Source organism: Montipora foliosa, unplaced genomic scaffold (genome assembly GCF_036669935.1).
Source record: "Montipora foliosa isolate CH-2021 unplaced genomic scaffold, ASM3666993v2 scaffold_423, whole genome shotgun sequence".
NCBI classification, from domain to species: domain Eukaryota; kingdom Metazoa; phylum Cnidaria; class Anthozoa; order Scleractinia; family Acroporidae; genus Montipora; species Montipora foliosa.
In genome coordinates, this window is record NW_027179727.1 from 815,001 (window position 1) to 827,574 (window position 12,574).

At 39.1% G+C, this 12,574-nt stretch overlaps 1 protein-coding gene across 1 annotated transcript; it reads left to right on the forward strand.

Annotated features, from left to right (window-relative positions):
* The first annotated feature begins 4,482 nt into the window (after positions 1–4,482).
* On the forward strand, positions 4,483–5,900 carry LOC137988628 (uncharacterized). Its single transcript, XM_068834614.1, has 3 exons — positions 4,483–4,852; positions 5,152–5,371; positions 5,772–5,900. The coding sequence occupies exons 1-3, from the start codon at positions 4,509–4,511 to the stop codon at positions 5,898–5,900; spliced, it is 693 nt and encodes a 230-aa protein (XP_068690715.1). The 5' UTR covers positions 4,483–4,508.
* Positions 5,901–12,574: the final 6,674 nt, after the last annotated feature.

The following is a 12,574-nucleotide window of genomic DNA, read 5'->3' on the forward strand; positions in this document are numbered from 1 at the left end:
TTTTCGGCCAGATGCTTCTGTTTTTTATCAGGGGTTTATTGTTGTGGTCTCCCATCTAACACTAACCCCGCTGAACAGGGCTTGACTTCAGTGAAGTTTAGTATTACAAAGCTGTCAGATGCTCAGAGGGCACACTTGTGGTGCAAAGAAGTTGTGAGGGAACTTGAAAATTATTAACATGTCAGCCCAGAAGCCAATGTTTCTCGCTTCTCTTTTATTTGTTATTCTTCAGAGACTGTATTTCAATACCACACAATTTCAGTGCCTTCTGATTTTCTGTAGCACGTACCACAGGCAACCCAGTGTATGCTTCACGGAAGCATCTCGTTTATACATGTCTTCACAACTTGTGTTGGAACAGGATTATTATCACATGTTTTGCTTGGTGAAATTTACACATGCACACACACTTGGCGAAATTTGCACATGCACACACACTTGCACACTTGGCAAGTCTTCTTTTCCCCCAGTTTGGACTTACCATCGGCATTTCGCCTGGCTTTCCTGACTAAAACCAGGATGAAGAGTAATACGCGTTAGTGTGGCGAAATTTACACATGCACACACACTTGGCAAGTCTGCCTTTCCCCAGTTTGGACTTACCATCGGCATTTCGCCTGGCTTTCCTTAAACTAGTGGAAAGGGAATTCAGATTGGTCTGTGGATTTCATTTGCTAATACTTAATTAAAACCAATGAAGGCGTAATTCCTTACGTTGATCTCCGAGAGGGTGGGGAGAGGCGCTATTTACTTTGCCCAATGATGTGCGCATCATTCTTAAATTTTAGGAAGCAAAAAAAAAAAAAATGATTGTTACAATGTAGTGACATAGTTAAGAAGTTGGTTTTTCATTCCAGAAAAGCCAAAGGAAACCACGGAGGTCCGAGTTTCTGATTTGGCACAAGAGTTAATTAGAAAAGATTGCTGATCTATCATTTTGCGGTCTTGCCCCCAAAACGGTCCCAAATCAGGAGCACATGAGTAGGAGCCTCCATACGCACTATATCCTTGAGTCAACCTTTGCCCGTATCTTTCTATTTTTAGAACGCCAAGAGATGTTTGGCACTGCACGCACTGTTTAAAATGTCCAATCGGAATAAAGTCATTGTCTAACCAAGACAAAAGTAGCAAAAACAATGGACGCAAATTGTGCGAATTGATGTAAATTGATGCAAACGGACAGGGCTTAAAAACGGCTGGACATGCGCACTAAGACTCAGGCTTCCTCCCGCCATTCGATTTTCAAAATGGCGGACGACGAATGCAGATTTGACACGTCATTGTAACGGCCATTTCCAACGTCTTGCTCGCCCAAGGCCTTCAACTCCAAAGTGAATGAAATGCACAACTGTTCAGTGCTGCCGTTTTGATCATGATAGCAGACATCGGAACGGTGATTTCATAACTATCAAGCAATCGACACAGCTCTCTTGAAGAGAATCTTTCACCGTTTCAGAATTTGTTTAAGGTACAGTTTTGCCGTGAACTAAGGGCGTCTCGATTTCTCTAAGGTTTTGAAAAGCATTTTTGGATAGGTTATTTATTACTGTGACACATATCAAAAATGACTTTTGATTCGTTTTTATGAAAGTTTTTAATTGCTTGTTGTTCATGACTTCAGTGACATTTCATTCGGAAGAAACGAAAGAGCCATTCGTGAGTTAAACACTTTCGTCTCCGTTGTGTTTTTTGTCTTTGTCTCTTGTTCAGCCATTGATAAGACTGAAAGAAGTATGCCTGCAGTTGAAAGAGTCGTTTCTCATTCAATACGTGTGCAAATTAGAGTTATGGCGATACTTAAGGCTATGTTTCGTTTTGTTAGCAATGGTACATAAAACTTGAGTTAATAAACTGCTTTAGTGTGTTAGAAATCTTGTGTCGTGGACTGTGTCGTGTCTTTTCCATTTTCTTCACATACTTAACGTGATTCTTGCTCACTGACTGTCCTCTCGGTCAAGAATTTCCCGCCAAAATCCGCGGCTACCCGGCGTCGCCTCGTCGGCTGTTTTGTTTATATTTTGTTGTTGCAAGTTTGTTGGGGGTTTTAAACTTTTTTCCCCTCATGATGTATTGTGTCCATGAGGGACGTAACATTAGAAACGGCTCGTTTTCCACCTGTTGGGGGAACGTATGTTTATATACCGGTACAGATGCAAGGTCCTGCGGTTATTTTACAGAAGTACCGCTCTGTAAAAAGCATCATTCGGAAAAAACGAGAGAAAACAAAACGAGCTGTTGCTACCCCATCAAGTCTAATGAATGTGCCAGCATTATTGTTCCTTGCCCCCAACGACTTTTCCCAGTGTTTGACAGGTTCCCAACCACTGCAACGCCGGGAACATTTATGTGTTTAAAGCACCCTAAGTCCGCGGACGAAGACCGGCAAATTTGCTTTCAGGAGGACTATCATCCGCCACGAAAGGTACAAGGGTTCCCTTCCTTCAATTTGTTTGTTTGTCACCCCTTTTTTTCTTGGCATGTTTTAAAACTACGCAAGACCCCATTTTTTTTCTGTCCTCTGGGTAGCGCTCATACCCGTCCACCAGCCAAACTTCGGACTGCGGAGAACTGAGGAAGAGAATTGAGGCGCTGGAAAAGGAAAGGGAAGATGACAGAGAAAGAGAGAGGAGGCTGCTAACAAAAATTGAAGGTAGTATACGTCTAAATACACAAATATATTTGCACTTTGTCATTGATCTAATAATAAAAAGAAATTGAAACACAAAAAAGTTTTAAAAAATGTTGTTGCACAAATTGCCACCCAATTATCAGGTTCTATTTTTATTTCCCATGTAACAGTCATTTCTCAGCAAAATGCTCAACTTCGGGAGAAAAATGAGGAACTCAAGGATGAAACTAAAATCCTGCAGAGAAAAATAAAAGGTAAACAGTTTAGCCCCTCTGAAATGTTGCACACACCCAGACCCATCTCGCCAAATAAATGAAAATACCTTCAGCACAGTCAACCATTTAAACCCTCTAATATATCAATATGCATATTCTCCACACTGTTCTCCAATGCATTTCCTATGGTACATATCAGGAGAATTTATTTCACACTCAAGTCATTTTTCACTTGTAGATCATTTCTCATTTCCTTATGACCTTCATGTCTGATCAGTTACGAAACATTAACATAGGGAGAAATAAAATGTTGGTCACTCTTAAAGATTAAAGGGTTGAACATCCACTAAAAGGTATCTGACACCTACACTTCTCAGGGTGGATTCATAGCTGCCTGCCAAGACATTGCCACTCTGAGTTACCAGGGACAATGCCACATCATGTAGTAATCACATACAGTGTAGTTAGGTTCTTTTCAAACAATGAGAACAAATCAGCCTTGTCATCAAATTAATTAATATGAAATGTAGACAGAGTACATGTTGCCACAAAACATACTGTTTTTTATGCATACATGCTTGAACTCTTCAGTACCTACATCTATGACATTAATTTTTGCATTAATTGTACTAATAAAAAGAAACAAGTGAAACCTGTTCTTATCTGCCTCATTTTGAAATCATTTTTCAAAAGGGGACACATCCTTTAGCACACTTTTTCACCAATTTCACAAGGCGCTCACCAGACACTACGCAGATGGTGAAGAAAATCTCTACGACCCCTCCAAGATGGAAAGCTTTTGTGAGGAGCATGCACCTGGAATATTTGAAGATATTTTTGATGCTATATTCAACAACGAAAAGAGAACCCCCTCACAAAAAAGAAGAAATCTTCAAAAGTCAAGGGTTGTAGCAGTTTTGCATAACTTGAGTTTCTTTCGAAACCAGGTACTTAACTAAAAATGTTCATAGATTTAAATAAAGAGAGTTCTGTGCTGGAGTTGTGAAATTACACTCAACGAATAGGAAACCCAAATTAATTAAAAAGGCATATACGTGAAAAGACTCTGGTGGGCAACTTATGTAAATACGAGTTAGCTAAATGCTTGATGACAATCAAACAGCTTCATATGAAATGTAACATTGAACAGAAGACATTTGTCATTAAGAACAAATTCTAATATAATGTTGGTGTGCTCATCAACAGAAAAATAACAGACTACAAAGGGCCAATGGTCTTAATTTAAAGTTTGGTGGAGCTTCCTACAATTCCCTTATGGCTGGACAAGTGATGGGATATTCTGTTCACCCGAACTCAGTGCGGAACTACCAAACTGAACTTTCCAAAAAAAACCAAATGGAAATTGGTAAAGTACTAAAGGAAGCAACTGAGGTAGACATTCCAAAATATACTACATTACAATAATATTGAACAACATTCAGTTACAAGTGTATGTATCCCTGATATTATTACACATGCATGTAATGCAAGGGATAAGCAGGTCTAATCCAGGTTACTGAGAAAGAAAAAGTGGCAGGATTGTCTGCATGTTGTTTTATATCAGTAGCATCTTCGAATCTTGTATAATTATGGGGGAAATTGTGATGTTGCATATATATTCACATAATGTTTTTGGCTGCTCTATGTAGAAGAAAACATTTATCATGCTCATCGAGGACGACATCCACTTCATCCATGCACCACAACACCCAAGTTCCAGTACCACAAGTACTGCCTGGCACATGTGCACTGGTCTCATGGACATACAACCATCTGTTTCAGCCATCACACGACCAGCAGAATGTCAGAAACTCCATCGTGTTGTCCCTGTCGTGTCCAAAACTGGTACAATCAAACAGTGTAGAGGAGGAGTGTCAATTGAAGCTATACTGGGACACTTTAAGAACCATGTTAACCAATTTTTTGAATTAACATACATGGCCACATTGCCCCCAGAGTACAGAACAATTAAAATGAGAGATGCCAAGAAAAGCTGTGAAAACCTGAGGTATAAAAAAAGAGAAAGCAACAATAACCACGTAATTTAAAGAAATAAAAATATTGTTTATTCTAACATTATACTATAGCTACAGTGTAGAAGAAGATACAAAATGCCCATTTAAATGTCCAAATTATTGAGTACTGCAATAAAATGCTTACAATAGATAGGTGACTACAGAAACATGAAGTATTTTATATTTTTCTTTCACAAACCAACATTAGAAAGATAAGGCAGTGTCAATAGTGTAAATTGTAATGAATACTGATCCCCCTTAATGTATAATGCCTATGCATCAATTATTTTAGGGTCTACTCTGATGAAGCAAGAGGGGAACTACAGCTGTTAAATACAACATGGCTGATTGATGAATTCCAGCAGAATCTCAAGAGTGTGCATGATTATGAAGCCTCCCTAAACCATCTTCTGATGGAGGCCCCTGAATTGTGTGAATACCTGGGTCACTACGCTAGCATTATAACAGGAGATTTCCCAACATGGAAATACAACAAGAAAATTGTTGCAAAGGTTTCACAATCAGTTTATAATTTTTTCTAACAGTCTTTCAATCTCTTACAGCATTTCTTGTCATCAAAATCAAATGAACAATGACATTTCACTTGATGACACAGGCTGACCCACACATCTCTTGATCCTTTCTTTTATATCTGTTCTTTTGATCATAGATAAATCAAACATGGTAACAAAATAATTATTAATGAAGGTACACTGTACTTATACACAACAGTATTTAATGTGTCACAGCTTGCACACAGAAGGTTCTAGTCACCCCAATTTCAAGGCCCCTTAAAAAAGCCATGAATTAAGCACAGCATCACTGTTACAAGAAATAGGAAGTCTAAAAATATTAATTTTGTTGAGGAGACTGCCGAAAAGAGTATGTGTATTTTGTTTTATTTTTACACAGTGGAATCCTACAACTGATCCAGAAAGTCCCATTCCTTCTCTCATCCCTTGGCAAGGACCATTTCATGTGTCATTGAATGCAGAGGAATCGACTGTTCTGTTATTTCGGCCACTTTTTGAAAAGCTATAGAAAGCCCTTTTTGGAAGAAACAAGGTACATGAAATACACATAATTTACAGTATACCAATCGCACAAAGAAAAAACTCTTTTGAATACTGTAATAAAAGGCTGAGGTTTTATACAATGTAACTGAAGGGGGAAGGACAAGATCATACAACTGTGCATGCTTGTATAATGATGCACATGTAGTTTACGTCTGTCATGCTCAACCCAACACTTCAACATACATGTGCCTATACTTTTTTTTGCGAAATTAGGTACTTCCCAAAAGACCAAAGCCACAGAAAATTGTGACACTTACCACAGTGGCATTTGGAGGGTGGTCAGTGGTTCGTGATCAAGTGCTGCAGTTATTTGGGCCGCTTTGCAAAGATCCCGAGTACATGTTACTTCTACACCTGTTTGATGAGCTTCTGCCGCTGTTATTTTTCCTGTACAACACTGTGTTCAGAGGTGGTGATCTCGATCAATGGCTTACAGTGCTTTTGCGAATTTCCTTGATGTTCATTACATTTAGAAGGCGCAACTACGACAAAGCCACACTGTGTCAGTTATCAGACATCATTTATTACCTGAAAGAAAGTGCAGAAGTTACTTCTACAATGCGAGAGTTTTTGCAAATTTTGACAGAAAAGAAAGTGGAAATATTCCACTCTGTTTTAAGAAGGTTGGTGAATGTTAAATTTCGTTCAGGTCAAATGACAAGAATTAACACAGAAATTATTCAGAGAATGCTGAGAAGTGAAAAGAAGAAAATTGAAAGTTCTTTAAGCCCCCAAGCTTAATTATCAGCAACACAAACACACACACACAAACAAACACATAAGTGACTTTTGCTCAACCTGTTCCTCTAAAAATTAATAATATTTATAGCTAGCCTTTCACAATATGCAATAAAAACTGCAATAAAATGGCAAATGTTTGGATGAAATATTGTTAATTTACACATATTATTTGGCACTTAGTGGATACAAAATAATAACATTATTTTATCAGTTACGCTATAATTCCAAAGTATGCCTAATGCCATTTTGAAATGTACACTTTTGTTTTGGATGTTTGTCGTCCTTGATTAACTAGGAAAAAAAAGTTCCTTTACTGTACATTGTGCACAATACCAAGGTATACCTCTCATTTGTTTGTATGATTGTCAACAAGGAATGTTCCTGTATGGGCCCTGCCACCTGAGATAAGAGCAATGGCTCATGCGATCAGTGGAAGAAGATTTGACCATGACTTTATAGAATGGTTCCTCCCGCAGTACACCAGAGGAAGAGGAAGACAAAATCTAGCTGTTTTAGTATTATCAGCTGCACAATTTCTTATAGACATCTTTAGTGATGTGTGGATGAAGCAGGGCCAAACACAGAAAATTCTCAAAGGAAGAAAGAAGTATCAGGTAATGTCAGTATGGATAATTTAAGGTATTTCCCTTTGAACACAATAATCTCCAGAGGAATACCATAATATAAATATGATGACAGCCATCACAAAACGAAAATCCTGAATATGGCTCAATAACTCTAACCAAGGCTTAAACTATTTTTTCATACCTTTTACTGCCCTTTCAGTCCTACTACTTTCCAGTTCTTGATGCCACCATTGACCAGCGTTGCCTTCCCCTGGGATATGCTTTTCCTGGCCATGAACCCAATGTTTCTCTAGCTTGTGACAAGCTTCACTGTGCAGACAGCTTCAATTTTGACAGCACTGTACGCCTAACATGTGGACACACCTTCCATAAGGGCTGTATCATCACAAACCAACAAACATCTATAGACCACAGTTATGGAAGGAGTCAGCAAGTGAGATGCCCCACATGTTACCCATTATTGACACAAAGAATGGAAGAGTTGGCCCAATCTCTAAACAGGTATATATATAAACAAATTGTGTCAGTAGCCTTTTCCTGGTGAACTGAAGAATGTGACAGTAGTAAACAATGACATACATGTGGGATTTCTATAAATTACACCGACTGTAAACTGTCCGCGAACCGTCGAGGTTTTAATGCAGGGAAATTAGGAAAAATCAAAGTGATTTCATTTATCAAAATTCAACATGCTTAGCAGGCGCTAACTATAATCATTTAACCACGACAAACTTTACAAATTAAGCTAATAAATATTTGTTCTAGATACCTTGCGGAGGATGACGACGAGGATGAACGCAGTGATAGTGACGATGGTGGCGATGATCAAGATGATGACGAAGATCAAGAAGATCAACCAAACCACGGAGGAGATGATGAGAATGATGATTTTGACGAAGACTCATATCACCGACAAGTCAAGGAACTCCAGAAAAAAGCGATTTCTCGCTTCACGGAATTAAAGCGACAGAGCCCCACAAGCGATTGAATAAACCGTTGTGCAGCTTGAAGCCCCGCCAAAGGCAAATGCGACCAATCCATTCCTTCATTATGGAAAAGACTTCTATGATCTTCATAAAAAATGGCTTTTGTAAAAGCCACTGAAATATTAAAACTTCACGACCAAGTGCATGTTATCGTACAATTGAATCTTCTTGGCTGTTTACGCAGAATACGTGTTGTCCTCTCATTCATCTGTTCACAAAGTAGCCCAAAACTATGTTCTAAGTATCAGGATCAACAACAAGATAAATTTCGACTCAGGCACATGTGCTGGTACGGTACAATTTTTCACAAATGCTCATGCATTCCGACGAGACACAACCACAACCTTGTACGCCATTCATGAAAAGATCAAGAATTCTAAACTAAACGCATGCGCTGTTGATGAAAGGGACAAATTTTACGTCATAACCTCTCGACCAATCAGCCGTTTTTAAGCCCTGTCATGCAAATGTGAGTCTTCCGCTAAAGGGTTGGTTCTAAAAATAGAAAGATATGGGCAAAGGTTGACTCAAAGGGCTTGTATGGGGAGGCAAGCTCCTACTCATGGGCTCCTGTCGCAAATTTATTTATTTTTAGATACACTTTGCTTGTGAAGCAAACATAGGGCCACCAATTTTAACCAATCAGAATAAGCCATGTCACGCATGACTGATTCTGCTATGTTCTTTTCAGGGAAATGACTACTGATTTTCCCGTGAACGCGTATTCTAAAAATAGACTCATTTGTGACTGCTGGGGAGCCCACCCATGCCATAACAACACTCTTATCTAATTCACCCTTCTTTGGCATCAGTAAAGTCTGTTTGCTCATTACTTTCCATCTTGTGGTATAACGAAGATTGATTGCAGCGTTGGCGTTGCAATGTCAAAGTGAAATTTTCAACTTTTTAGCGAACTCAAACAAAGAGTCAAGGTGGCAAAGCTCAACTATGCTGAGGGTTTTTTTTTTTTTACCCATCATACGAGATGTGTTCCCAACGAACAAAGTAAATTCTCTAGAAATTTTCACTGAATTTCGATCGAAAACACTTCAGGATCTTGCAATATGATTGGAATACAGTGACACGAACAAACATCCGGGCATTTACAACCACTGGGGAGAAAACAGTCCGGCGAATACGCATTTTGCAGAGTACCAAGCTCCGTTGTATGTTGGGTTCTCGTTCATGTGCGGTACCATACAAACGTATTCACGTGTTTTCTTTGTTCTTTTTTCCAGTCCAGTACGTGAGGTAATTTTTGCTGCTTTATCAAGGAGTGGCGTAAAAATCCACATTGTTCTCTTTTGTGTTGTTTGGCGTTGCTTTTGCCTCTTAATGACCTCCAGAACGAAATAAGAGGAATGACAGGGAAAAATTTGCTGAAACAACAAGTGCAAAGTGGTACGTTTAACGCGCCATCAGTATCTAGCACGTTAAAGGACAGTGGAGCAGTAAGCTTTGACCTTGCTACTATTCATGAGCAGCCGAAAGAGTCAGTTGAATCTCGATCAGTCAACTTTGGCTTTGAAGAAAGCGACAACTGTGGCCGAGAAGGAAAAGGTGCTGATTCTGTTTTTCAGACTGTTTAACGTTAAAACTCTTGATTAAACTGGCCGGTCTTAGAAATGATGTCTGTCGTTGACCCTGTCTTCCTTGACTAGAACTGATAAGGGCCCAAGTCTTGGGAACTCTAAATTTTGAATTGTGAATTTCTTGCCATGTAGTATTAAAAAGATAAAATGAACATGCAACTGACTACAACATATTGTTGTGGAGGCAGATTGCGGAAAAAAAGTCATTGTGGATGAAACAGATCGCAATCTTCCAAAAAAAACACAACCTTAGCAGGGATTGACCTGAGCCGATCACCAACCCGCTGTACATGTTTGCAACTTATACTGATACATAGCTAGTCGACAACATAAACCAAAAGTATAGCTATGAGCATAGCCTTTAGAGAAGTAATGAAGGAGGTACAAGAATCTTTCATTGACTTCATATACATGTTAAAATAATTAAACGTAAATAGTTTGAGGTTTTATAGCCAAAGAAAATTTTTGAAAGTAGTAAACGTGTTTCATCTCCTATGCGACCAGCTGTGCCTGGAGGCCCAGTTAGTGTGCCAGACTGGTTGGAGGCTCAGCGCTGTCGGCTTGATATTTTCCAAGACAGGAAATTGTGCTCCGCTTTGTCTCTTCTCACTCAGGTGTACAGATGGTCGCCGGCGATATACTGCAGGAAACGAACCTGCTACGGCTTAGCATCCCGTCCAGGGGTCAGTAGCAATAGTCTCAGTCATCTTATGCTACAGAAACCGGGAAAAGCTCTAGCAATGTACGCCGGGGCAGATGGTCGCCGGCGATATACTGCAGGAAACGAACCTGCTACGGCTTAGCATCCCGTCCAGGGGTCAGTAGCAATAGTCTCAGTCATCTTATGCTACAGAAACCGGGAAAAGCTCTAGCAGTGTACGCCGGGGCTCGAGAGCGACTTTGCTTTGCCTTGCATTGCCAACCATGATGTGTAATAATCTGGATAATATCGCACTTTACAGTAATCTAATTATTTGGGGCATTCAGTTGTTATGTTCTGATCAATGAACAAGCTCAGGAGTCAGCCGCCTAGTTTAGTAACCGAAAGGGAAATTACTGCGTGAGCAGCACCATGTCATCTTAAAGAAAAATAGGCAATTTTATTAAATGAACAACATAAGCCTTCCAAAAATAAAATCGTGTACACCTGTGTTGACGAAGAGACTCGGTGGTGAAGATGGACTTTCCCGATTATGGACTGCTAACTTGTAAAACTATCAAATATAATGATTTGTACAATTTATTGTCATGCATGGTTATGCCTTCTTAACTTTACGTAACCTTAGCGTTGAAGATCTTTGAAACTTACACAAGCTTTGTAAGCTGGTAAGCTGCCAAAATGTCGCTAAAACATTGTTTATAATACTAAAAAGACCTGGTAGTGACTGAATGCATGGTAGTTTATACCGCGTACTTTTGTTTGTAAAATTGCTATAGATTTTAGTTGCTTAGTTCATATCTTGTAATGTTGCCAGGGAGCTGCTTAGCCTCAATAAAGTAATTATGCCGGATTCATTGATGTAAGAAAGATAATTTTCTTTAACTTAAAACAAATCATCTTAAATTTGAAAGGCCTCGAGCAAGATTTTTCCACCTCCTGGAGATTGCAATACTAATACTATGTGAGATGGGGACGCTGAAACTTAGGCACAAGGTCCAAAAAATGGGATAGAGTGGGTACGAGGTTCCTCAGTGGTATGCGTCCAGACTCGATTAAAAAGACAAAGATAAAAATTAAGGAAACACATGAATGATAATAGAAATATAAAGATACCCCGAAATCGGTGTACGAGTAACGGGTGGCGCCATATGTGTTTTTTTATTTTGCGATGACAAAAGTCGATCTTACCTGGTAGACCCAGCCGTTTTTCCGGGGTAGAAACCAGTTTACCCGTAAAAGAATTACGAGTTACTGTAGCTGCCGAAAAAACATGTTGGAGAAACGAGTAAGTCTTCATCATCGGAATACTTTCTAAAGAGAGAACTTTCCTAAGGAAGAATTTTGGATACATTAATGTTGATAGCCTTTATTGAACAATTCAGTAAAGTTATGTTTGAAGAAAAAGAGCCACCTTGCTGCCGAGTCCGCCGTCTTTGTAAACAATCGTTACCAATCCCCGCCCGTTAACTCTACGGGAAGCTTAATCAAAATGGCTGCATGGGCATTTTACTTGTACGGGTACTACGCATGTACGCATCTTAACACATCTTCTTAATCTTTGGTGTCATCTTATCGGTTACAAGTATTATTCAGTCTCAACATTACAACGTAGTAAGGGGACAAAGAACTGTATTATGCATTTACAGGTACTCGGACTCCCACCTTCCTGATCTGTATTACTGTGTCTTCACCACTACACTACAACGACTAATATGCCTAGACTAACATAGTTCTTCACATTATTTACTTTGCTATGATTGGTCAATTAATATCTATGTATAATAACCAAAACTAATCCTAACCTGACCCTAATTTTTCTCTAGGCTTAATTTAGGCTCCAAAAAAGTTTCTTTAATTCATCTGAGTGCGTATTCAACCTAGGTAAAATGAGGATCACCAATTTAACCTAGGTTGAAACGGATTCAACCTGAGAACAGATTAATTTTTAGCGGCAACATATCCATGTATCTTAAGATCTCTAATATTTATTTACCAAATATTCTGTGCTTCTCCTTTTAATTTGTTTGACGTTTAGCATCAGAAACAGCGGTGAATGGTATGATTATCCATGG

What these genes read in the sequence shown, in the direction of transcription:
- LOC137988628 (XM_068834614.1), top strand. Translation starts at nt 4,509, where the DNA reads ATGCTCATCGAGGACGACATCCACTTCATCCATGCACCACAACACCCA. An exon ending in AAAAGCTGTGAAAACCTGAG is followed by an intron (nt 4,853 to 5,151) that starts GTATAAAAAAAG and finishes CAATTATTTTAG; the next exon opens with GGTCTACTCTGATGAAGCAA. An exon ending in ACAAGAAAATTGTTGCAAAG is followed by an intron (nt 5,372 to 5,771) that starts GTTTCACAATCA and finishes ATTTTTACACAG; the next exon opens with TGGAATCCTACAACTGATCC.